Here is a 27,758-nt window from a genome sequence, read left to right as displayed (position 1 = left end):
ATGTGGTTACCCCTACTGTTGAGCCTATTCCAGCCTTGTACTTTGGGGCTTAGGCTTTGATCCTTATAATCAAACCCCATACAGTTGTTAAAAGACATGCAGTATCACTTACACGGTAAAACCATGGAAATAAACATATTCCTCAGCTGTGAATCCACAAATACCTTCGTAATATAATTCCACACCTTGCTGAAGAAGAAGCTTTACTAAACATGCTGGTTCACCACTGACAGCAAGAATAAGGGCTGTTCTGGAGCAAGAGATAGAAATGAATGCCCATGTAAAGATCTTAAACACGCCTAATTTTAAAAATTCAGTCTTCTCAATTTACTACTCAAATGCAGGACCTCTATCAGAAAGAGTCAAGGCAACAATGTAAAAAGTACAGCAGATCTGCTCAAAAAAGTGTGCCAGTCACAGATCATATCATGGAGTCTAAACATGAACAGTACCTAGGAAGCAGCTAGCTCAATCATTTTCAATCTCTTCTTCCTGGAAGCCTAGTGTTTTCAAAAATATGTCTCAAAATCCCATGAAGGAATGTGTCTTGGGACTTTGGGTCCCCTGACCCCATTTAACTACAACAGTTGGTCATCTATGTAAGAGTCTAATGTTAAATTCTAATAATAAATGATAAATAAATAATAATAATAACCAATTAATACCTGGCCCAACTGTTTGATTTTACAAAAGGAAAAATAAATCCTGAAAGTTTAGGTAATCTGTCCAAAGGCATGTGAGCATACATCCTACGGGTCTTATGGTTCTATATTTTCCCAATATCATATATATTGTGTTTTGTGGACACACACACACACACACACACACACACACGTACATACACACACACATAATCCTATTAGGTAGCTCTAGTTATGTGCTATCTTATTTATTAATTATACCTTTGATAGTTATCTGAAGCATTCACATCAGCCCCTTTCTCCAGAAGAAATTTTACCATTTTTGGATCATTGTTAATAACGGCAACTAATAGTGGAGTATACCCATCCTGAAAAAATTATTTAAAAATGATTAAAACATTGTAGCAAATTTTCATGCTCTTTAGATTTAAGTTCAACTTAAAATATGTGTGCATAAGAACTTCTGAATATACACTTTAACTCTTAAAAGATTTTAATACATAAAAGAATGTGATTTCAAAGACCAAGAAAACAAATCAGGGTTGAGCCAGACAAAAAAATTAAAGTTTCTGCTTTAGGCTTAATTCAAATTGTAGGTAAGAGCAGCCTAGAATAAGTAAGTGATGAGCACCTAGCATTTAATGTAAGCATTGCATACCATCAATTCACATTTCATAATATTGTCACATTCAGATTTCCATTGGGTTTCATTTAAACTTCCAAGGCTGGCACTTATTTTGGCTGTCATGTGGACAAAATATCAGTAAAGTATCAATACGCTTTTTATACGCTTTTTTTTTTTTTTTTTTTGAGACAGAGTCTTGCTCTGTTTCCCAGGCTGGAGTGCAGTGGCGCGATCTTAGCTCACTGCAAGCCCCGCCTCCTGGGTTCACGCCATTCTCCGGCCTCAGCCTCCTGAGCAGCTGGGACTACAGGCGCCCGCCACGACGCCCAGCTAATTTTTTGTATTTTTAGTAGAGACGGGGTTTCACCGCGTTAGCCAGGATGGTCTCGATCTCCTGACCTCGTGATCCACCCGCCTCGACCTCCTAAAGTGCTGGGATTACAGGCGTGAGCCACCATGCCCGGCTCAATACGCTTTTTAAAAAAATTCATCGGCTATTCATAATGCCTCAATAGAAGAGTTAGATTAATTTTAATATTGTGTCATTTGCTATTTCAACCCTGTTATTATTATTCATGAGTATATCAATAAAATAGAAAAAAGGTGGGTTTTATGATTTTTATCAATACCCAGTTATAAGAGAATTAAATATTCCTCATTTGTTATGGCCTGTTAAACAATTATAGTTGTTAAATATAGTGTTTCTTTGGAGGTCAGGATTACAATCTGCAATAAAATAAAGAAAGACTTTAAGAAAAGAAAAATTTTATCAGTTTTTGATAATCTCTTCTCTTTCTCCCCAATTTTAGTTTGGAAAATTCATGCTTTATATAACATATATTTCAACATAGATGAATTATCTGAAATATGCTCTTCAGTTGCCTTCTAAAATATAGGATTTTTTTCTTTAATAGAAAACTACCTTATTTTTTGCTTCAATATCAGCTTCGTATTCAAGCAGTTTTTCAACTAATGACAAACTTTGACCACAAACAGCATAGTGAAGAGCAGTATTATAACGAATATCCCTCAGATCTGGGTCAGCACCACAGTTTAGAAGAATAGTAGCACAATCCTCATTTTGACACTGTACTGCCTGTTAATGCAACAAGAGTAGATGAGTAACCAATTTATTGCCTGGGATATGATAAATTAATGTTTGATACTATGTTTTAAAACATGAAAAATCAACAAAAGTTAACTAGGAGAACTCAAACACATTCCAATTGAAAAAGAAAAATTATGGCATACCTTAATCAATGGGGATTTGTTTTCACTATCCTGGACATTTATTTTGCATTGTTGCTCAATTAGGAAAAGTACAACATCTGTATGTCCATTAGCACAGGCTAGGTGCAAAGGTGTTCTATGTCAATAAAACAAAACACAAAGTTAGAGATAAGTCTTCGTTTGAGAAGTTACTTGTTTTACCCAAAACAAGCCAGATTGTACATTGGTAAGGTACTTGCTTCATGCACATATTTCTATTTAAACAAATGTACATTAATTACAATTACATTTTATTGAACTTTCAGGGCTGCGCAAGTGTGTTGAAGATTAAATATTAAACTGATTTCACTTCAAGGAAAACTTAACTATAATGAGATGAAAATAGATTTTTAAAAAAATACCAAAATGATGTCTGGGCCTTGGAAAAGATAATAAAGTTAGGTATCACAATAAAATTTAGAAATTATATTTAAAACCTGAAATACATCTAATAGGTAACAGGAGGAAAGTATATTACTTAATCAATGACATGCTATACCTAATTGTGTGTTTTTCTTTATTTACTCAGTGATTAAAGTTGGCATTTGTTTCTGAGAAGTAAAAGGTGAATGCCTAAGTACTCTCTAAGTTGTAGATATTAACCCTATTTTAAGTTAGTACACTAATTTCTACTTCTAAAGAACCCTATTCTAGGTAGCCTACCTGAAACCAGACACACATTCATGAATTATGACAGAAGACTAATTAGATCCATTTAAATTTTGCAGTTTTTAGCCTGAACTGGCCCTCAATAAACATTTATCTACTTCTAAGGTGATATCATTATAGCCTTGTTTTTAGACAATTTTATAATACCAAGGCCACATATAAATAATCCATGTTCCAAACAGGAAACTTAAATATATTTTCCTTGTTTCACTTTAGCTCCTCAGAAGTATTCTACGGGTACCTAAATAGACCTGCTATTGACACACAGGAGTAGCAAAAAGGTGAACCTCAAAAATAAGATAACTGCTTAAAAATAACGTAATTTTCAAAAAGATAAACAAAACCTATACACAATAACTTATCATCTCTGGCAATAAACCAAGAAAATATAAAAACAGTTCAAAAAAATTGGAGAAAGCTAAAATTCTAATTAAGTTTAGCTGAACGTAATCTCTGGAAGGCAAGACTGTAATACGACTACAATATAAAAAGCCAAATTTTAACCAATTATATTATTATTTAGCTAAAGAGAGACCACAGTCAGGAAGAGGACAGTCAGCTAACATAACAGAATAAAACCAGAAGTTATCCATAATTAATTAACATACTTCATGGAAAAGACAATCTGAATTTAAGGAACGAACAAAGAAGTACTTTGTTGTAGGACAAAAATGATTCATCAAACAACATGGTCTAAATTATGTTTCCCTCAAAACTATCCACCTTACTTTATTGTGATTCCATCTTTACCAAGCAAATTTCTGATGACTAATTTCTCAGTAATCCTGATACGAAGCACTGATTAAGCTTTCTGTTCACATTTATAATTTGGCTTAAGGGTGAAATTCCTTATGTAATAGGAGTTTTCAGAGCCCTCAATACAAACATAACACAGGGCTAAATAGCTTTAAGCCCACCAAAGATAAGCCCTTGCAGTAGATAGCAAATCCTGGCAAACATTTTGATGTGTCTCCTTCATCTGCTATTACACATATCTTGAGAATTTAGTTCCAAGGAACTTTGGTGGTTTCCACCCAATTTTTAGATCTGCCTCTCCCTCCAACTCCAATTTTTTACCTAATTTAAAATAAATACATAAAATTACACACACACACACACACACACACACACACACACACACACTGCTCTTACTAAGAGAAAGTAAATGGATTCCCAATAGGTCCTCCACAAATGGCTGCTGCACCCTGCTGTATACCTCGCTCTTCCACCAACTGAATCTAAAACCTTCAGTAACAAATCTCATAAAAAAATTTCATGGCTCATATTAAGCTCCAAGAAATTAGGAAATCAGCCACAAATTCAATAAAATAAAATAGCCATGAAAGATTCCACTTTCAAAGGAGGTATTGAACAATACAGCCAGGGGTCATTTATACAAAATTTGAAAACAAGAACTAATCTAGCTTTCAGCATGCAAAAACATTAAAAAGTTCACAATATTCACTCAAACCGTCAATCTTGCAAAGAAGATTTTTACTTAGAATATTTGACATACTTTTAAAGCAGTCATCTTAGTTTAAAAAAAAACCAAAATGTTTTAAAAACATACAGATTTAACATTTACATTCATTTTATTTTAAATTTTAGATTTAAGTGTCCTTAAATTTTAGAGTTCACAACTGGAGCAAGCAGCAAAAAATAAAATTTTGCCGTGGCCACTTATCTATATGTTTACACATATAATGTAAATGCTTCGAGGCCAATAGGAATGCTTTTCCACTTAATGTCAAAAACAAAGGCCATTCTATTTTTTGAAAGAGTTGAATGCAAAAAGTATATTTACAGATATCTTAGAGAAACATTATAAAATCAATATTATTCCATTTGTCAAAAATCCTTAACTTTCATGAATACATTATACTCCCAATTTAAGACTTTAGTTTATATTGTTACTTCTTAACTCATGGTACTTAATCTAACCAGAAATCTAAATTCCTGTGAAGCTTAGTACTGGTTTCTAGGTTTTCAGGCTAACCGATGTCATTTTGTTTCATTCAAGTTCTATTTTCTCCCAGACTCACTCTCATATATCGATGGAAAAATTGTCAGCATAGACTGTGGACAGGTGATGAATGATCAGATACCAGAAATCTCAAACTGAACTTTAGCAAAAGGGATGACTCAGATGAGTGTCAAGGCTGAAAGATTACTTTGAAAGCTGAAGTGAAAAGTGTTACCTGCTAGACAGAGTACAGGGCCAGGGCATAGCTGTAGCCTTCAATTGAGTCTCATCATGAGAATGCCCTTTTTAAGTGACATTCTTGGGCTCTTGATAACTTAAGAGTTCAGGGTGAGTGAAGGAGAAGTAACCAAGGAAGCTAACTCACACTAGGTCTTTTATTTTCATCTCTAGGCTGGGCACTTTCGATGTAATCTAGGTTTGAGTAGTATGCTTGAAGGTATTAATTTAGAATTGGGCCTCCACTCACCAAGTTATGTATAGATCTTAAGGGCTTTTTTATTAAAAACCATAAAAGTGATTTTATAGCAGGAGAGATATTAAACATGTCCAATTCATTTTCAAACTTATTAGGCACAGTGCTCTTGAAATAAAAACAAAAATAGAAGCTAACTATGCAGAGCACATTAACAGGGAGCTATTCTGATTTAATAAGATGCCTGCAACAGAGCTTTGCAGATCTTTGTTTAAAAACCACTAATTGAGTAGTAGCTCTAGTTTGAAAGATGAGACTGAAGGTATCTCTGCATCATACAGATGTAGAGAAGGCCTCAAACTCAGATCTTGACTCTCAGAACAATGTTTTTCCTACTAGGCCACTATGGCTTCCTGAACGATCTGCTTATGCTATTTCCCCTGTCCCTTTTTTTCTTTTTTACCAGAAATTCCAATTTTCAGTATCTTTTTTTTACCAGAAAACATATCTAAAAATATTACTTCCATTAGGCCATTAATATGCACATATGCTTACATGAGGTTTCAGAGACCATAAGCACAGTGCTTCCAAAATGAGTCTGTGAAACATTTGATAAAACATTGTAATTTACTTTATTAAAAATTCAAACAAAACAAATAGTTCCCAATGACCATCTCACTCTATCTACTTTCCTCTGCCCACATTTCATCTCTCTCGGAAATAGCAATTTAAGTATATGTCCTTTAATATTTTATCTTTCTCATTTTCAGTATCTCTCTCTACACACACACACACGTTCAAACAGAACTATACAGTTTGAGTTTTTTTCATTCAGCTTTATCAAGGTGTAATTTATAAGAAAGTGTACAATTTTATGAATTTTGACTAGTCAATTTACAGTCAATTCTTCACAGTCAATTCTTTCCCCTCCCCCCATATCTAAAACCACTGGTAACTATTAATTTACATTATGTCACTATCCTTTTTTTTTAGATTCGGGGTGTACATATGCAGGTTTGTTACATGGGTATCTTGCATAATGCTGTGCTTCTGCTGAACTCATTATCCAAATAGTGAACATAGCATCTAATAGGTAGTTTTTCAACTCTCATGCCCATCCCACCATTCCCCCATTTGGAGTCCCTAATGTCTATTATTTCCACCTTTATGTCCATGTGATAGAGATAATTTCATATCCTCTTTGTCAATTTGGATGCCTTTTACTTCTTTTGCCTGATTTTTCTGGCTAGGACTTCCAGTACTATGTTGGATAGGAGTGGTGAGAGCAGACATCTTTGTCTTATTTCAGTTCTTAGGAGGAATGCTTTCAACTTTTCCACATTCAGTATGATGTTGGCTGTGTGTTTGTCATAGATGTTCCTTATTATTTTGAGGTATGTTCCTTTGATGCCTAGTTTGTTGAGGGTTTTTATCATGAAGGGATGTTGGATTTTATCAATGTTTTTCCTGCAGCTATTGAGATGATCATCTGGTTTTTGCTTTTAATTCTGTTTATGTGGTGAATCACATTTATTGATTTGCATATGTTGAACCATCCTTGTATACCTGGAGTAAAACCCACTTGATTGTGTTGAATTATCTTTTTGATGTGCTGCTGGATTTGGTTTGCTAGTATTTTGTTGATGATTTTTGTTCATCAGGAATACTGGACTGTAGTTTTCTTTTTTTGTTGTTTCCTGTATGCTACAGTGCTTTTACCTTTTCTAGAATTTCATGTAAATGGAGTCATTTGTGTCTGGTTTCTTTCAGTTAGCATGACACTTTCAAGATTCACCCATATTTTTGCATATATCCATAATTCATTGCATTTATTGCTGAATAGTATCTTTAAGTTATCCTATTTATATGTGTATGTATGTATGTATTCATCCTTTCATTCATTTATTTTAAAAATATTAAGCCCTCACTATGGCTAGGCAGGGTTCTAGGTGATGAGGATATATAAGCAAACAAAACATATGCAAATACCTGCTTTTATAAATCATACATGTTAGTAGAAGAGGTAAACAACAAACAATTTAAAAGATAAAGAGTACATCAGACAATACTAAGTTCTAAAGAGAAAAGCAGGGAAGAAGGGTAGGAAATGTCAGTGAGGAGAAAGGGTACAACTGTAGGTAAAGAGTAGCCAGGGAAGGCCTCACTAGTAAGGTAACAGTTGAATAACACCTAAAGGAAGTGAAAGAGCAAGTCATATGACTATCTGAGGGAAAAGCACCCCAGGCAGAGGGACCAGCAAGTCCAAAAACCCTAAAAGCATGTCTTGCATTTCTGTGGAACAGTAAGAAGGCCAGCGTAGCTGGAGGTAAATGAATGAAAGGAGGAGTTGTAGGAGGTAAGATCAGACAAGTAACAGGGTGAAGATGAAGATCATATAGGGTTGTATGAGACACTGGATGGATCTGGCTTTTACCCCTAGTAATATGGGAAGTGATTGGAAGTTATGAAAATAAGGAATAATATCATTTGACATACATCACACAGGATCATTCTGACTGCTGTGTTGAGAATAAGCTGAAAAGGGAAAAGTGTAGTTAAGTGGCCACTGTAGTAATTCTAGTTAAGACATAATGGTGGCTTTGACTATGGTAGTAAGTTACTTATAATGGTGGCAAGAAATGCTTGGATGTTAGATTTATTTTGAAGGAGGAGCCAACAAGATTTGCTGTTTAATCAAATGGACGTGAAGGAATTAGAGGAATCAAAAATATTCTAAAATTTCAGCCTTAAGCAATTGAAAGACAACATTTGGCATTTATTGAAAAAGAAAAGGCAGGTCAGAAGTAGAATAACAGGATCTTAGTTTGGGAATGTTTGAGACCTCAGTCTGAGAAAGCTAAGTAGTGATGTGATGGAGCTAGTGGTTCTTACAAGATAACTCTTAAATTTTCAGGAATTTTGCAAGCCAGTTGATATCACATTGGTAGCTTAAAATTGGCCACAATTTACAAACCGTATGAATCAGGGTTTTCCCTCTTTCCCTCCCCTACCCATTAAGGGCCTGTTATTAAACATTTATTAGCACACCAGTGAATATTATATATCCAAGTATAAATATAGGCAGCCAAGAGGTCTGGTTGGCTGGAGATTAAAAGTTGGAAGGCACTGGAATATATATATTTAAAGCTAATCTCTCTTCACCAGGAGAGTGAAGATAAAAGTAGAGAGAGAATCATTTCTGGTGGAATTCCTTAAGTGTTTACAAGTCAGGAAGATGAAGAGAAACCAGCAAAGGAGTCTCAAAAGAAGTGTCCACAGAATTAGGAGAAATGCCAGATGGCCCCAGTGTTCTGAAAGACAATATTTCAAATACCACTGATATGGCAAATAAAATACTTTGCTGACATGCCAGCAAGGTAAGACTAAAAACTGACCCCTGAATGAAGTCACATTGAAGTTATCGATTACCTTATAAAGTCATTCAGTGGAGTGGTGTAGGATAAAAGCCATCTAGAAGATTGGACAACACTTTTTGTTAAAAAAAAAAAAAAAAAAAAGACATAATACTACCAGTAAGCTAAATACAAATCCTTTTCCTAACCGTATAGTTTTCACTTACCCAACTGTGATGAAAGATGATGCTTTTCATACCCTACGACTTGAAAACTCCCAAAAATATTTTAAGGCAGCCACAGATAGTACATATTTACTGTTACTAATGCCAAACACCTAACTTTGTTTCTTAATATGTATTAATTTTCACAGCAAGTGGTTGTTAATGGGTTTGTTTGAAGATATTATGTAATTGAGGAAATTTTTCGTAAGTGATCCACATTAAAAAGATTAACCAGAGTGATGTCAGCAATATGACAGAGTAGGAAACCCTGAATTACCCTTCCTCACAACAAACACACCAATTCAGCAACAGCATAAGGACAAACTCCCTTTGTGAAAACTCAGAAACTAATTGAAAGTCTCCTGCACCCTGAGAGAATACAAAACCAGAGGCACTAGAACTAATAGAGAGATTCAGAACACCCTCTTGCTGAAGATCCTGCCTCCAACACAGTGCCATATGATCAGAAAGAGACCCACTAGCTCCCAGCTTTACCCAAGAGAGCAAAGGGGGTGGCCTGCCAGCACCCCAGCTTCCCCATAAACAATATGAATACATGTTAATTATGACAACAACAAAGTTTGGGGGGAGATAAAATTTAGAATTTTTATATGCTATTGAACTTCAATTGTTAGCAACTTAAAATAAACTGCTGTGAGCTATTTTATGTAAGTCCCAAAGTAACCACAAAAAAAAATCTGTAGAAGTTACACAAAAAAGAGAGAAAGGAACCAAAGCACATCAATATCAAAGCAAAAAATCAAGAAAATACAAAGGAAGACAGTAAGAAAAAGACAAAGGAACTATAATAGTAACATGAAAGCTAACAAAATAGCAATAGTAAAACTTTCCCTATCTATAAATACTTTAAATGTACATAGATTAAGCTCTGTAATCAAACAGTGGCTGAATAGATAAAACACAAGATGCAACTACAGTTGACCCTTGAACAGCAGGTGTTTGAACTGTGTAGGTTCACTTATACACAGATTTTTTTCAATAGCTATATTAGAAAAATTTTGGAAATTTGCAACAATTTGAAAAAACTTGCAGATGAAACATGTAGCCTAAAAATATTGAAAAATTAAAAAAGGTTACGTATGCCATGAATGCATAAAATATATGTAGATATCAGTCTATTTTATCATTTACTACCAAAAAATACCAGAGACACTATGATCAACCCCTCTTCTTCCTCCTCCTCCATCTACTCAATGTGAAGAAAACAGGACGAAGAACTTTATGATGATCCACTTTAACTTAATAGTAATTATATTTTCTCTTCCTTATAATTTTCCTAATAACATTTTCTTTTCTTTTGCTAACTTTATTGTAAGAATACAGTGGATAATACATATCACATACAAAATATATGTTAACTGTTTATGCTGTTGGTAACACTTCCAATCAATAGTAGGCTATTTATAGTTAAGTTCTGGGGGAGTCAAAGGTTATTAGCAAATTTTTACTTCACAGGGGGTTGGCTCCCCACCCCAACCCCTACGTTGTTCAAGGGTTAAGTGTATATGCTCTCTATGAGAAACTCACTTTAGATTAAAGGAGAATTTGATTAAACAGCGAGTTCAAATGCCTGTTTTGAAGCAGCCATTGTGCTCTCAAGTATGCCACGATAGAGCCTAAAACTACACTTGTTATAAAGCTAACCTGGGTATGAAGCTATCTGGGGAGTCCCTCTGTTTGCCAACTCCAGCTCAACAGCAACTCTGAGTTTGGAGATTCTCAAAAGTCTCTTTTAAATTGTAACCAAAGTAAGGACAGTGGTTTAACAGAGTTCATATAGCTGATTGTGTTGCATCAAGGCCCCGGGGGCTACAAGGGACCTTTGTGACTTGACAAGTTCAATGGTAATGAGTGTGGTTAATGAATAGTACGGCTTATTCATCATATTATCCCAGAATCTGACACGTTTATACAGTTGTAACACATATTTGCAGCATATATTTGGTGAGAAAATGAAATCAGATTTAAGAAAATAGGTGATAAGTAATGAGTAGCAATGAAGGGAGAAAAAAAATCATCCTCTGTCCAAATAAGTTTGTTAAGTATCAATAAACTCAGCAAGCTTCTTTTTCAAAAAATTTAAAAGATACTTGTTTTGATGTTTCCAAGTGTTAAAATCTAACTAACCAATGTTCCAGGGGGTCGTCTCTACTCTTTTCCTATTCTCCCATTAGCAAAATTGTACATCTTAGTGCCTGGGGACGATCTATTACCAAGAAGCAAAACAGTAAGGTGGGGAAAAGATGGACTGCCAGTGGAGACTAAGCCGGTCAGAGGAGAGGATAGACTCAGGAAGGGTAGAAAATATTCAAGTAAGCAACTTTTTTTTTTTTTTTTTTTTTTTTTGAGACGAGTCTTGCTCTGTCACTCAGGCTGGAATGCAGTGGCCTGATCTCGGCTCACTGCAACCTCCGCCTTCCCGGTTCAAGTGATTCTCCTACCTCAGCCCCCTGAGTAGCTGGGATTACAGGCGCCCGCCACCACGCCCCACTAATTTTTGTATTTTTGGTTAGAGACGGGGTTTCGCCATGTTGGCCAGGCTGGTCTCAAACTCCTGACCTCAGGAGACCCACCCACCTCGGCCTCCCAGAGTGCTGGGATTACAGGCGTGAGCGACCGCGCCCGGCCCAGCATTTTTAAAAAATTAAATAAAAAGCCGAAAGTTGGAGTGGGACCCTCTGCCAATGGTTACCAGACAATCTCTCTTCTTTGGGAAACCCAAAGTGACAATCAGTGTCAAACAGCCCCTACTTGTCTTATTTCTGCTTGAATGACCCAGGCCCCAACCCGTCCTCCCGCGCTGGCTCTTCAGTCTGGTCACCTGTATTTTTTGTCCTGCATATTTACATCATATTTCTTGATCTGAAGGTATTCCTTCAGCTTCTTCAAATCCCCGACTGAAGCAGCTCTGTGAAGTTTCTTTAAATCCTTTTCTCGAAGGTTGTAGCCCTGGCTGCGGGTCTCATTCTTCCTCTTCCAGAAGCTGAAAAGCTTATTCATGGCGGTGCAGGCTGCAGTCTTTCCCTCAGACCAGGATGTTTCTTGGACTCCTAGCCGTCCGCCCTGCCCCTCTGCCCTGGCGAAGAGCCGGCAGCCCTCTCCAGTACCTGACGAAAGTGGAAATGCTGGAAGGGCCTCGCGCAGCCGCCGTTATGGCAGTTACGGTCGTTATGGCTGTTAAGGTCGTTATGGTCCCGTCCTAGGGGCTCGCAGACCCGCATTCTCACCTAGGACTTGGGCCTGACGGCCACACCTGCAGTCTTCCTATTAGATCATGAACCTTGGAATAGAAACTTACCAGCTTTCTTACAAATAGCCTCTTCTCCTTCAAAAGCAGATCTAAGGGCTTGAACTCTTGCAAACTAATACCTACCTTCCTTGTGATGGGGATGGGGAGGGGTGGATCTCTTCCAGTGATCTTCCCTCCAACCTACTCCCAGCCTCTCACCTCCCTGGCCACATGCTACGAATTGTCTTTATAATAACTGCAATTCCTCAATAATCTCAATTTCATACACACTTTTTAATACCATTTCTCATATTCCAGCTCACTTTGGTCACAAAACTCCAAAAGTCCTTTGAAAATCTAATTCACTGAACCTACAGTCCATTAGTCTCATATCCTTTCCCTGGCCTGGACCCCCACACCCTGTGTCCTCACTTCACTACTCAACTAAATTCCACGGTCAATCGTCATAATCACTCCCATGCAGATACCTTCACTAAGTTTTTCCCCATTCCTTTCCTTACCTATCTGTGCCTAAACCAAAACCCTCATTAAATCTAAACTCTTTGCTCTGCCCTAAGCCACGAAATGTGACCAAAGGAAAAAACACAGTCCTGCCATCATCTTTCATTTCCAGTTCAGGAAAATCCACCTCAAATGGTCTGTTATTCTTCCTCTCTCTTCACACCTCCTTGGCTCATGGCCCTTTTTCCTGATCCATTCAGAAAAAGATCCAATCAAAAGAGAAACTGTACCAGCTCCCAAGATATCTACCCACTTACCTGCGCCTTGATTAAAAAAAAAAAAAAAAAACTTTACCTCTCTCTTGTTCATATAGATGATATGTTCATGTTCCTAGCAAAGGCCAGCACCATTTTTGCATGTATTAGACCCCATCCTCTCTAGCCTATCCAAAAACATTATTCAGTAAACCCTTCTTCCCTGTTTTCATATGTATCTTTAAAGTTTCCCTCTCTGTTAACCAATTCTTATTAGCTTAAATACATACTAGTATTTGCCTCATCCTAAAAAAAACAAACAGGAAGATTGATCACATCTGCCCCTGAAACCATCACCGCAATTGTTCACTTTTGTGGCAAAATTCCTCAGTAGGATTGTCTAAAATGTTATAATCTCTGCTACAATTTTTCTCCCTCTGTTCTCACTTAAAGCAGTTCCCATCATCACCTTTTTGCTCACATCACTCAATTGACACTACTTTTAAGCCAGATTGACGATGATGTCTATCACATGAAAGCTAATGGTCATTTCTGAGTTTTCATGTAAATACAGCAGCATTTGACACAGCTGACCATTGCTAACTCCTTGAAACACTTTTTATTTTTTTTTGGTTTGGCTTCCAAGATATCATGCTTGTCTAGTTTGATTCCTACCTCTTTAAACATTTTTTTCAATCCAATTTGTTGGTTCCTCTTTATCTTCAATTATTGGAGAGCCCCAGAATCAACCCACCAACAGCTTTTTTTATTCTTTATAAATCCTTGGAGGCGTTCTCAAATTTTATCTTTTATACCTACATTTTGACAGCCAGCAAATCCTGTCAATTGTAAATACAAAATATATTCAGAATTTTTTTTATTGTATCTATATTCCCTGCTGGGTTATCACAGTCTTATGACTTTAAATGGCATTTATATGCTACTGACACTCAAATTGAGAGTTCCAGTCTGGTTCCTCTCCTGAACTCCCAACTGGTAAATCTACTTGCCTATTCAATACCTGAATTTGGGTTGTTTATATTATAGATTCAATAAACATCTCACCCTTAACATGTCTAAACTGGTCTCCTCACATTCCACTCTCTTACTGTCTTTCCTACTTGAGATTGAGTAACCCTATTCTTCCAGTTGATCAAGGCAAATCTTTGATGTCATCCTTGACTTTTCTCTTTCTCAAAGGCCACATCTAATCAGTTAGCAAACCCTGACTGCACTGTTTCCAAAATATAAACAGAATTTGACCACTCCTGTCACTGTATCCCAGACCAACATCATCTGTCTCGTTTGCATTACCTTTCTTTAATATTTTACACTAGAATCCTGACTGATCTTCATGCTTCTGCCCTCATACACTGCCCTTGCCCTGGTCTATTCTCAACCTAGCCACCTGAATTATCCAGTTAACATACTGTCTGATGAAGTTACTTATTTGCAAAAAACTCTCCAATCATTTCTCAAATTCCTAACAGTAAGAGCTAAATTTCTTATACTGATCCACATGGCCCTATGCAATCTGCGACCCCAATCCCATACGCCCTGCCTCCACTTTTACTTTTCTGACCTCAAGTTCTTCTTACCCAAACTCAAATTGCTTCAACCACAGTGATTTATTTATTTCCCAGCACACTAGGCATGTTCCTGTCTCAGGGACCCTGACCTTATTGCTCCCCTTTCCTGGAATGCTGGTCCTGCCACAATAATATAAGCTCTGAGAAGGCAGCCATTTTTGTATGCTTTACTCCAGGCTACTTCTCAACTCTCAGAACAGGGCTTGGCACATTAAGTGCTCAGTAAATGTATGTCAAATGAACGGATAAGTATATGAAAAATAACCTCTGCTTCTATTTGCCTTTTGAATTCTTGGATGCAATTTTGGGCACAGAACTTTTCCTATGCTCAAACTTTTCCTACTATGGAACAAAGCTAAAAACCAGGCTGTAGTATTTAATAAGAAACTTGAGGGTGCCAGATGCAATGAGACTACAGAACTTAATGTAAAACTGGCCCATCAAATATGCCTACTTTCCATGACTCTAGACTCCAGTCCATCTCCATAAGTGCCTCCAGAAGGCAGCGTCCCGGCCATGGGAGAGTGCCAGTTCCTATTCTACCCTTAGGGTCCTCCTGAGAGAAGGAATCTTTAAAGAGCAGTGCATAATACTCAAGTGATTAAAAAAAAAAAAAAAAGTGATCTGCTGGGTGGGGAAAAAAGTACCAGAACTTCTTCATACCTATTTTTACATCTTCCCTTGAAAATAATTTTATATGCTCTAGAATAGACATGATATATTAGTGTACCAACACACGAACTCATATATTTAGTATGTAAATCAAAAAAATACAATCATGTCCCTCAACAAGGGACTGCATATACAATTATAGGCCCATATGATTGTAATAGAGCTGAAAAATTTCTGTGGCCTGCTGATGTCTTGGATGTCTTGAGGATCCTGACCCTCTGTAGGCCTGGGCTAATGTGCACATTAACAAGAAAGTTTAAAAAGTTTAAAAAAAATAAAAATAGAAAAAATCTTGTAGAATGAGGATGTAAAAAAAGAAAATATTTTTGTACGGCTGTACAATGTGTATTTTAAGCTAAGTGTTATTACAAAACAGTCAAAACGTCAAAAAATTTAAGTTTATAAAGTAAAAAAATGACAGTATGCTAAGGTTAATTTATTACTGAAGAAAGAAAAATGTTTTTCTATAAATTTAGTGTAGCCTAAGTGCACAGTGCTTATAATTCAATCCTTCATTTCCTCTTCCAGGATAAGTCTTTTATTTGGATGATTGCTTTTTAAAAATCCACTATGTTTAGGGCAATATACCGTCTGCCTGACAGAACAAGTCATCAGAACACAGCAGTCCAACATCCATATGAGGTATATAAAGACATATGGAAGGATGATTTCCCTCAGGAGCTCCCTTCCATCTATTCTATTTGGAAATAGTCTCTCCTATTTCTGCTACCTTAATTTAGTCTCTTTATCTCTTGCCTAGATTAATTCTGTGACCTTTTAAATAGCTTCTGTACCTTCACTTTAAATACCATTCAAACAGTGGTGGGCTGGAGGTGACTCATATCACACCCAGGGTCAGATTGCTAAATATACAAGAACTTTTGGAAGCTTACACTCAGAAATGGGAGTATTTACATAATGAAAACTGGCAGCCAGGCACGGTGGCTCACGCCTGTAATCCCAGCACTTTGGGAGGCCGAGGTGGGTAGATCACGAGGTCAGGAGATCGAGACCATCCTGGCTAACACGGTGAAACCCCATCTCTACTAAAAATAGAAAAAAATTAGCCAGGCGTGGTGGCGGGTGCCTGTAATTCCAGCTACTTGGGAGGCTGAGGCAGGAGAATGGTGTGAACCCAGGAGGCGGAGCTTGCAGTGAGCCGAGATTGTGCCACTGCACTCCAGCCTGGGCAACAGAGCAAGAATCAGTCTCAAAAAATAAAAATAAAAATAAAAAAAAAAAGAAAATTGGCAAGAACTACAAATCATCAGGGCTTAATTTCAATATTCATAGTATGCCTATTCCAAGAAGCATTAAAAAACAGACAATATAAATTTTGAAAGAATAATAATTGAAATCAACTGTTGGAGTATCCAAGCAAGATTTGTGAAAAAAAAAGATACTGAATAAAAGTGGCAATGAAGTATGTGTGTTTACAGTGATAAATGGCTGTTTTTCACATTTGTTTATGGTTACTATTTTTGTCTTTTTTCCATCAATTTTCTTACTTCTATAATTAACATTAATACTCATATACAAAATTTTCCTGACAGTTTAGTATAAAGAAACTGTTCTTGGGAAGTACAGGAACAGAAATCTCATACACCTAAAGATTATATCTCTTTTGTTATAATATTAGTAGATTTTTGAATTACTTGAAAATGTACAATTCCTTTTTCAAATTAAAGAATGTATTTTTAGTATACCCTGTAGATTTTACAAAGATTAGAATTGAGTCCTACTTAAGAAAATTGAAAATTAAAAATAGCAAAATTGTGAGATATTTCTACACCGAAATTATTACCTTTCTTTCTGGATTTTCTTTAAAAATAGTCCTCCAAGGGCCTTTATCCATTAATTCTTTCATTCATACATACCTCAGAGGTGAATTGAGCCCTATTGTGACATTTACTCCCATTTCTCAGGACCCTTCCAGCTATAAACAATTTTTATCTACTTCTGGTCAGTGTGATTGAAAAATGTGAAAGTATTAGTACTAAATGCCAATTGAAGGTTTCTCTGTTTCTCTTCAAAGTAGAGCATTTCTGAATAAAGGCTATTGTACTAGTCGATCTTTCAAAGCTCCATTTACAATATAATTAAATCCTAGGTGAGTCACTGAAAATATCTGATGTGTGTATATTTTGTGAAATTTTTCCTCTACTGAGTTTAAATGTCACTTGGCTATAATGATAGTTCCCTGATCCACTGACACTTCCATCCTTGCGGATCACTATTTCTTATCTTCTCTATCTACCTATCTCCTACTCTGATGACTTTGTATTTCACTGACGCAGAAAGCCAGCAGAACGCAACTTACAGAGGCTTCCTGGACCACACTGTCCCTCTTGCCTGCACCTTGCCCATTTTTCCTTTTTTCCTCTTACTGTGGATGAAATGCTCCTGCTCCTAAGTAGGCCAACCCTTGGGAAACAGGTCATCACCTCTTAAGTTCTGAAGGATATTGCTCCACTAATTCTCCCTTTTCTGATTTCAATACGATGTTTTCTTTTTCCTTTATTCAATAGATACTATAATTTCTCAATGCTTTATAGCGTGCTTATGCACACACGCGTGCACACACACACACACACACACACAGACGCACAGCTGCTGCCTAGATCTCATTTTCTCTTAGCACAAAAATTCCTTAATGGAGTTGTGTGGAATGATTTTTCTAGTTTTTCTCCTCACACTCTTTCTCAAACCTGCTTCCACCAGATGTCTGTTCCTTCTCTTCGGGAAGATAATACCTCTATCCTATAGGACCACCCATCAGAACCTAGAGCCCAGGAGATCTACATTTATGTGAGAGGTACACAGACATATAGAAGGGTTATTGCCTTCTATCACTAATGAGCTGTTTTTTATCTTTTCCCTTTTCCCCTTGTCTCTCATTCCTGTTGCCTTAGTCTAGGCTCTTCTTTGTTCCTTAAACTATTACAAGAGACATCTAAATGATCACTGAGCCGCAACTTTTATGACTACTCTTGCCCATCCTCCACACTGCTGCCAGCATTAACTTTATTAAAAACTTTGGTGAAAACTTTCCAATAGATCTTCACTTCCTACAACTCAAAATATAAACATTAGCCTGATGTAACATAGAGCAATTGCCCCAAGCCCTGTAACACACGGCCTTGAAATAACACAGAAAAGATAGAGCTGGTTTGGAGTATTTTTCAGATAATTTATTGAGCTCTTGATGTCTGCTTATCTTATAGGACCAGGCTGTGCCTAACTGAGAGAAGAAACCTTCTAGATAATTATTAAATAGATACTTCTTTCAAAACATGAATCAAATTGTGTCACTCTCCTTGCTTAAAACTCTACGTTGTTTCTTCATGGAGAAAAATGAAAAATTCTTAGCAAGTATATTTAAGCTTCTACATGATCTATGTTCTGAGTATATCTTTAAACCATTCTCCCTTGCTCATTTGTGCCCATGCCACAAACCATTTGTGATCTCAGGGGTCTCACACATGTTGTTCTCTCTGCCTGGGACACATTTTAGCTTCAGTTTTGTACTATGAGTGTTTTCTCCTCTGTGGTTTAAAAGCGTACATGTAAAAAGCAGCAGCTTTTCCTGGAGAAGGAGAGAATTTTGATTTAGATGATTCCATCCATAACAGCTGGCAGCAGTCAGTCTAAAGTGAGGACTAAAAATGAAATCCTAATCCCTGCAACTGACTGAATGGACCAAGGGGACCCCAGAGAAACCTTAAAAACTGGGCTCCCAGCCATGCCAGTACAGGAGGCTCAACATGCCTTATTATACCGCCTCCCTTTTGTGGTGCAGACACAATAACTGATCAGCATTAATGTCAAAATAGAGATCATAAGAATGACATAATGGGTTCTTTGTAGCAATAAGATATCAAATTGGATAAGATATCTAAGCAATAAGATATCTATGTCCTGTTTTTAATTTGGTATCTTTTTGCTACAGAGTCATGCCAGGCAAGGGTTAAGTGACACACCTATACACCTAAAGAATAAACTCTGTTCTGTCATGAGGTTTTTTTTTTTTTTTCTCTAGCAGCTAAACAAGCACTGACCTCAAGATAAGCAATATTCAAACAATTGCATTTCACCAAGCAACAGACACTGAATAACTGACCCCTCTGTTCCACAAGCCATAACCTCTGCTTTGATTGGCCAAGAGACTGATTTCAGTAACTTTCTTCTGATAAGAGATCACTGACCATACACTGGCTCTGGCCAGTTTACAGAGGCTCTGTGCTCGAGTGCCTTTATATCCCTGCTTCACCTTTTGACTTATGGGCCTAACTGTAATGCATTTAAATGCAAAGTGAATACGGAATGCATGTAGCATGCATGTATGCTTATCATTCATGTGACCCCTTTTATGATTATTCACAGCTCTTCCTATAACCTGTTAAATATGTAATCTTTAGCCAACCTGTGCAACATAAAGTTCCTGCCCCAACACTTCCTCCTTCAAAGTGCCTGCTAACAGTCTTTGCTAAAGGCTAGGCTTCCCAGCCTGTCAGAATGGCTGGCCACCTTATAGACTGCAACCTTTTATAAAAAATAAAGTCTCCTTTCTTAATTTATACTTTTGTGATTCTTATGTTGACAAAAGTGATGCTTGGACACTTTGTACCTCAGGTACCCGATCTGATGGTTGACCTGCTCCAAACGCAGATTCTACAATGTGCCCCTCTCCCAATCCCCTGCCAGGTGGAAAATCAGAAACAGAACTCAAATTCAAGATCTCAGGACAAAAAAATTGACACCTCATCCAGTTTTTTTGGTGACCAAAAACAAAGTCTATCCAAACAGGATGCCAGCCTGGTGCATTCACTGGTCTGTGAGACCAGCTTAAATACCAGGCTTATAAAACACTGGATAATGTTTTATCTTGTGATTCTCCTTCTCATGACAAACAACACTTTAGATAGCACAATGCAAAATGAAAGTCCAAAAACAGAGCAAGAAGGAACAAAAGAGAATGGCCTGATTTCACCAAAGATGCCAAACAAATGAGACTCAGTAGCAAAATCCAGATACCAAATTAAGAAACCAACAAAATCGAAGAAAAAATAGTAGAGGAACTGAACACACACACATAAAGCATAATGCAGACTTGTGCTGACTTAGTCACATCAGCAAAGACCCAACAAGCCATGAAAAGCAAGGTGCAAGGAGTCTCCACGGGAACCACTGGTTGAAGGATGGGGTCTGCAGTAATAGGTGGTATAGACCAAATCTTGCTGGTGGTCTAGGGAAACTGTTCATATAAAGATAACCCAAATGAGAATAACCAGAACCTATTTATTCAGAGTTTGCATAGCAAGGGAGTCAGCCATCAATACTTGCATCTGACAGAGACTCAAAGGCAAAAAGGAAAATGAAAAAACTTCAATGGTGAAAAAAAGAAAAGGCTTCTGGTGTGCTCTGATTGGGGGTTGTTGGCTGACCAGAAATGGGGCAACTTATGTGATTGGTTTGAGGATCTATTTGGTTTTCTCTGGTTGGTTCTGGTTGGAGTGAGGCAAAATACTGGCAGTCATTGACCATTCTGGGCTGATGGTTGCAGAGGCTGTGGGTCAGAGTTCTACTTTCATACATGGTCTGGCCATTGTCTATTTGTACATTCACTCTCTGACACATATTCTAATATTATATCTTTGCCTCCTGATTTTTAAGTTTTAAATCTTCAGAAAATGTGTCTATTTAATGAGAGTTATTATTAAAGCTTTTAAATTATTTTTTTCTGTCCTGTACAAACATTATAAGAGAAAAATTCTCCATATTGTATGCCTCCTTAATATATTTATTATTTCCATTGATAATCTTAGTAACAGAATGAAAATGATGTAGTAGATTCAAATTCCTACTTAGCCACTTGGAAGCATAATAATTTTCAAGCTTCTTAACTGCTAGGGTTTGAATGCATCTCCTCCAAAGTTTATGCTGAAAATCACTTCCCAACCCAGCAGTATTAAGAGGAGGGGCCTTTTGGAGGTGATTAGGCTATGAAGGCTCTGCCCTCATGGATGAGATTACTGCCTTATAGAAGGTCTGGAGATAACTATCTTGGCCCTTTTAAGTCTTTCCTTCTGTCTGTCATGTTAGGATACAGTATTTGTCCCCTCTAGAGGACACAGTGTTTAAGACATCATCTTGAAAGCGGACACTGGGCTCTCAGCAGACACCAAAACTGCTGGCACCTTGATCTTGGAATTCCCAGCCTCCAGAACTGTAAGAAATAAATTTCTATTGTTTATAAATTATCCAGTCTCAAGGAATTTTGTCATAGCAGCACAAACAGACTAAGACATTAACCATAGCTCCATTTCCTTCGATGTAATATAAAGATGATGTACTAGTCACTTCCCAGGACTGACCTCATAAAGGAGAACCTTTTCTCCTTTACTCTATGTGTATACTACTTCAGCATCCTTGGAACCATGTATCTTTGATATAAATTGCATTCATTGGCTATAAATTTGATTTCTTCAAATCTTTTAAGTGTATCTCTATGATTGAATTCATGACACTCATTTGACATCAGGGTTAAAATTTAAAGGTAAGGTTTTATGGAATGAGACAGAGCCAGAAGAGGAGAGGAGGAGTTATTCTGCTGAATACCGTTTTTTCTTTACATCTAGACTGCGTACTTTTCTTCTTTCTTATAAGTTTCCCTTGGAGACATGCTGCCACACTCTCTGAAAACACAGCTGGGACATGGGTTGCTGAATGGGCTCTCAATCATTAATCATCCCCTTTACCTTCAAGAAACATATGCGGAAGAGCCCAGAGGGACGTGGGAAGAGAATATGCTCCGGGACTGAGGTAGCTGCTATTAAAGTGGGATAAGGAGACTCTTAAAAAAAAAAAAATTGTTAAGTGCAAGATGCCAGGGGAAGCTTACTGGGACGAGACTTTCAGGGTCCTGGCGCCCTGGTCGGCACGGGGCAGATCCTCTGCAAGCCTGCCTGGCCACAGGCACCGCCTTCCTTTGAACGCCTCCCCAGATGCTCTACCTCCAGAACTAGCAAAGAACACCACCGCTACAGCCAGCGTGCTTGGTCTGCGCATGCGCGCTGAGTCTGCGCCTACCTAAAGGACGCGCGCATGGGCAGACCTGCCGTTTACGGAGTTGGCCGTGGCGTCCTTAAGGGCCCGCTTCAGAAGTCATGGTTTGTAAGCAGCAGGGCTTTGCTGCGGCAGGTCCACGGCGAGACCTGCTTCTTTGACCCAGCGGTAGTGTAAGGGTTCCTGCGAAAAGCAGAGAGGACAGTTGTGCGTCTGGACTTGTCCGGGGTATCCTGAACCCTCTCCCCAGAGAGATGAAACGGTTGGTTCTCCCGTAGAAGAAAGGGACAGTGGCCCCCGGCTCCTCTGGGGCTAGAGGAGAGGCCTCAGGGCTCTGGCTAGAGACGAGGGATGGGAACCGTGCCCCATGACAGAGCTCGGGAAAATCCACCGGGGTGCCGCGAGGGCAGCGTGGCAAAAGTGCAGCACAGTATTTTGCTGGGGATCTATGGGCTCAACCTAGGAGTCAAAAAAGACAGGTAACAGGACGGCGCAGACAGGCCCCGTGGAGCTGAGCCCAGACGGATTCTCGGAGAGACGCGCTCCGACCTCGACTCCACCGCTGCGGAGCTGGTCAAGTCCTCAAGTTCTGAGAGGCCTGTTCTGTCCTTCTAAGGCTCCTTCAGTCAGGGACACCGAAGCACCTAAAACAGTAACTGCACACAGAGTCCAGGCCAAGTGTGCCTGTCAGTCTTTCATGAATCAAATCTTTAAAAACAGCACAAAGGATTGGGGGCGGGTGGGGAACAGGGGGTTCGGGGGACAACACACCTTTATCTGGATCCTTGTCTTTTCACAACTCACCATTATAGGCCACTTGATTGACAACTTTAAAGTGGTTTCATTAAATATAAATAGCAATAGAAATAAAGTATATACACCATCATTTCCATTTTCGTAGACACATTTCTGATGATCAATATTAGCATATTGTAGAAAAGTATGTAATAAGAAACTCCCATAACATATTCACTTATGAATTAAATATATTTTCGATGAAGTCAACATACCTTTTTTGTTTGTTTGTTTTGAGACTGAGCCTCACTCTGTCACCAGGCTGGGGTGCAGTGGTGCGATCTCGTCTCACTGCAACCTCCAACTCCTGGGTTCAAGCGATTCTAGTGCCTCAGCCTCCCGAGTAGCTGGGATTACAGGTATGCGCCATCACACCCAATTAATTTTTGTATTTTAAATAGAGATGGGGTTTCACCATGTTGGCCGGGATGGTCTCGATCTCCTGACCTCGTGATCCGCCCGCCTCGGCCTCCCAAAGTGCTGGGATTACAGGCGTGAGCCACGGTGCCCAGCCAATAAACAATTTTTAAAGCAGTTTTAAGTTCACAGCAAAATTGAAAAGAAGATACAAAGATTTTCCATATCCTGCTTGGTCTCACACATGCACAGCCTACCCTATTATCACCCCACCAGAGTTGTACATTTGTTAGTTGATTAACCTACATTGAGACATCACTATCACCCGAAAGTCCATAGTTTACATTAGGGTTCTTCTTGGTCTTGTACATTCTATCGGTTTGGACAAATGTGTAATGATGAGTCCCCCATTATTATAGTGTCATATAGAATAGTTTCACTGCCCTAAAAATTCTCTCTACTTTGCCCTTTAATCTCTCCCTCTCCAACCACTGGCAACCACTGATCTTACTGTCTCCAGGCCTTTGCCTTTTCCCGAATGTCATATACTGTAGTTGAAATCATACATTATGTAACCTTTCAAACTGGCCTCTTTCACTTAGTAATATGCATTTAAGTTTTCTCCATGTCTGTATTAGGCTGTTCTTGCACTGCTATAAAGAAATACCTGAGACTGGGTTATTTTAAGAAAAGGGGTTTAATTGGCTCACAGTTCTACAGGATTTACAGGGAGCATACCAGCATCTGCTTCTGGGGAGGCCTCAGGAAGCTTCCAGTCATGGCAGAACGTAAAAGGGGAGTAGGCATATCACATGGCAAAAGCAGGAGCGAGAGAGAGAGAAGGGAGGTGCCACCCACTTTTAAACAACCAGGTCTCATGAGAACTCACTCACTGTCACCAGAATAGCACCAAGAGGATGGTGCTAAACCATTCACGAGAAATCCACCCTCATGATCCAATAACCTCCCACCAGGCCCCACCTCCAGTACTGGGGATTACAGTTCGACATGAGATTTGGGCAGGGACAAATATCCAAACTGTATCACTAGCCATGTTTTCATGGCTTGAGAGCTCATTTCTTTTTAGTAGTCAATAATATTCCATTATCTGGATGTGCCACAGCTTAAGTATACACTCGTGTCAAAGGACGTTTTGGTTGCTTCCAAGTTTTGGCAATTGTGAATAAGGCTGCTATAGAAACCTGTGTGCATGAAATTATAAACCACAGACAATAGACTACCTAATAAGCAATGTTAGGATTTACAACATTTTGTGAAAACTGCAGAACTTTGAAATCATAAAACCTATGTTAAAATAGACAATGGGTTTTATTTGGGATTCTAGAATAGTTTCAGTAATAATGCTCAAGAGCAAATTCTTCTGTTAGACTTCACTATCTCACAAAATAATAGTAAATGTTACCTCATTAAATCCTTGCAACAACTATTGTAAGTTAAGAAGGACAGATAAGATCCACACCTGATGGAAGACATTGAGCCTAAGAGAAAGTACTTAACCAAGAAAATACAGCTACGTGTAAGAGCCAGGGCAAGAACTACTAAACTCTTTTGACTTCAGGACTCTTTCCATCACATCATGCCACCTCCAGTTAAAGAGTTGTACCAACCTCAATTTAGGATTACTCAGCCATAATTTTTCAATTACATACTAATATAAAACTCATACAGCTCAGAAATTTGAAGTGGATAGATATATACTAATTTTATATAATTATTAATATAGTTATGAGCTGCTATCTCTTCTACTGTCAGAAATGAGTATTATGTAATATGGTTGCTACTTTATATTAATATCAGTATTAAAATAGTAATGTTACTTATCACACTTTTTGTTTACTTAGCAATCACCAAGTAATTTCTCAGGAAAAATAAGAGACCCAAATGTTCTTTTTCTCAGATACAGCAATCTGGTTAAAACTTCTGATAGATTTTCTTTTGGTAGTCCTGCTAAAGAGGAAAGTAAGATTATGAAAGTTTTGACAATGAAAGAGCATTTTAAAAATCATTATGTAAATGTATTAGTTTCTCTTAAAATTCAAGAATTTTGGATTATTTAAGAAGTGATTTGTCAAATTATGAAATAATATCTGAAGCCAGACTTTCTTTTGTAATGGTTGAAGTGAGTATGCTTGGAAGATGGTACAACTTTTGTGCTTTTTGAGGGTTTTTTTTAGTTTTCAATTAACAAATTATAATTACGTATATTTATGGGGTACAATGTGATGTTTTGATGCATGTATTTATGTGGAATGCTCAAATCAGGGTAATTAACATATCTGCCACCACAAATATTATCATTTATTTCTGGTGAGAACATTTAAAATCTTCTTTTAGCCATTTTGAAGTATAAAATACATTATTATTAACTATGGTCATCATACTATGTAAAAGATTACCAGAATTTATTCCTCCTGTCCAACTGAAACTTTATACACTGACCAACATCTCCCCTTTTTCTCTCTACCTCCCAACCACCATGAGCATTTGGTAAGCACCATTCACCCTCTACTTCTGTGAGTTCCAGTTTTTTAGATGCCACTTATATGTGAGATCATACAATATTTGTCCCTTTGTGCCTAGCTTATCTCACTTAGCAAATGCCCTCTAGGTTGTTGCAAATGACATTTAATTTTTTAAACTATTTGTTATATTTATAAATAGTTTAAAATTATGTTTATATTTATAAATTATATTTATATTTCTAAATAGTTTTAAAAATTAATTGCCAGTGTTGTTTCCTGCTTTTTGAAGCCTGGATAGTATTCCGTTGTGTATATATACCACATTTAGGAGAAGCTTTTAAGTTCTAAAGTTCACTATGTTCAAGAAGCCCATATAGTACCGTTATATAAGTAAAAAGCAAATTAAGTATATTTGTTTTTACTTAAATTAAGTAAATTATTGTAAGTACATATATACTTTAAAATAAGTATAGTATTTGTTTCTCTATACTTATAACATTGGATTTGTTACAAAATGGATCTACTACTTTTACAAGTGAATTATTACTAATAACCATTAAATATGATATAATGATTTATTCATAATAAAAATGCTTGTCTGTTTAAACTAGGACTGTAAACAAACAGAAGACAATATGAACTACAATAAGAAATGTCAGATTTAAAAAGAAAAAAAGACATGTCAGGTTTAGACAGTGTACACTAATACCAAATTATATTTTCAGTTTACTCTTGTGGATTCTTATAGAAATTAAAAGCATTTTTTTACTGAAAATCACAAGTTATTTTACACATGGTTGTATTAACAGTCTACCAATATCCTTTCCCTTTCATAAGTTGAAAGGAATGATATATGTTGACTCCCATTAGAACAAAATACTTTTATTTCATCTGTTGGCTAATTGTCATGATTTACTAATTTTGTTACAACAAAGATACTTTATTGGCATTAGCCAGAAGATTTGCATTTGTGTAATAAACATACGAAGAGGCCATCGCTGGACTCTACTCAAAGTTTTAATAGATGTACAAAAATGTATCACAAAAACAAAAATATAATACTACAGTGAAAATTGTTTCCCTTTAGATGTGGTGACTTTTGTAGTGCATGACCTGAAAAACTGCATGAGGCCATCATGAGTTTAGTCTACATTTAGTGAAACTTCTATGAGTCAGGCATTTTGCTAGATGCCAGAAATGCAAACATGAAATAGGTGTAGTCCTGATCTTCAAGGTACCCATACAGAACAGTTAGTTTTAATGGTTTTTCAAAAATCTTTTCTAAGGAAAACATTAATTTCATTCATTTATTCATTCGACAAGTAATTGTTAAGTATCTTTCAGGGGTACTAGGTTATGCCCTAATATTGGGAAATAAAACATATTTTCTTACCTAAATATACTTTTAAAATTACTTTATATGTTACATATGCTTCTACTTTGAGGGTGAATCTTTAATTATATTCTTTAATTATATTCAATTTTTAATTATATTCAATCTTTAATTATATTCAATTTTCAAGGCAGCTAAGTTTTGTTACAATATACCATAAAAGACTGATCAGCAAATAGCTTTTTAAATAGTTTAAAAAATTAAATGCCAATTTAATGGATTGTGGCTATTCGAATTTGTTTGTTTTTTGGCATAGGTCTT

At 37.2% G+C, this 27,758-nt stretch overlaps 1 protein-coding gene across 2 annotated transcripts in view; it reads right to left on the bottom strand.

Moving 5' to 3' along the window:
* ANKRD7 (ankyrin repeat domain 7) overlaps positions 1-23,466 on the bottom strand; it is a 28,412-nt gene extending 4,946 nt beyond the window's left edge. Inside the window, exons 1-5 of one of the 2 annotated variants that reach the window (XM_063726149.1) lie at positions 22,306-23,466; positions 2,518-2,632; positions 2,189-2,362; positions 903-1,009; positions 113-250 (exon numbers count right to left, since the gene is read on the bottom strand). In XM_063726149.1, coding sequence (XP_063582219.1) covers positions 113-250; positions 903-1,009; positions 2,189-2,362; positions 2,518-2,632; positions 22,306-22,472 — 701 coding nt within the window. In that variant the 5' untranslated portion in view covers positions 22,473-23,466. Of the gene's footprint in view, positions 1-112; positions 251-902; positions 1,010-2,188; positions 2,363-2,517; positions 2,633-12,019; positions 22,256-22,305 lie in introns of those variants that run through there. The other variant, XM_024249851.3, reaches the window with a different exon arrangement.
* Between the last annotated feature and the right edge of the window lie 4,292 nt (positions 23,467-27,758).

This window comes from Pongo abelii, chromosome 6 (assembly GCF_028885655.2).
Source record: "Pongo abelii isolate AG06213 chromosome 6, NHGRI_mPonAbe1-v2.0_pri, whole genome shotgun sequence".
NCBI lineage: Eukaryota > Metazoa > Chordata > Mammalia > Primates > Hominidae > Pongo > Pongo abelii.
This window is presented reverse-complemented; position numbering and strand designations above follow the sequence as displayed.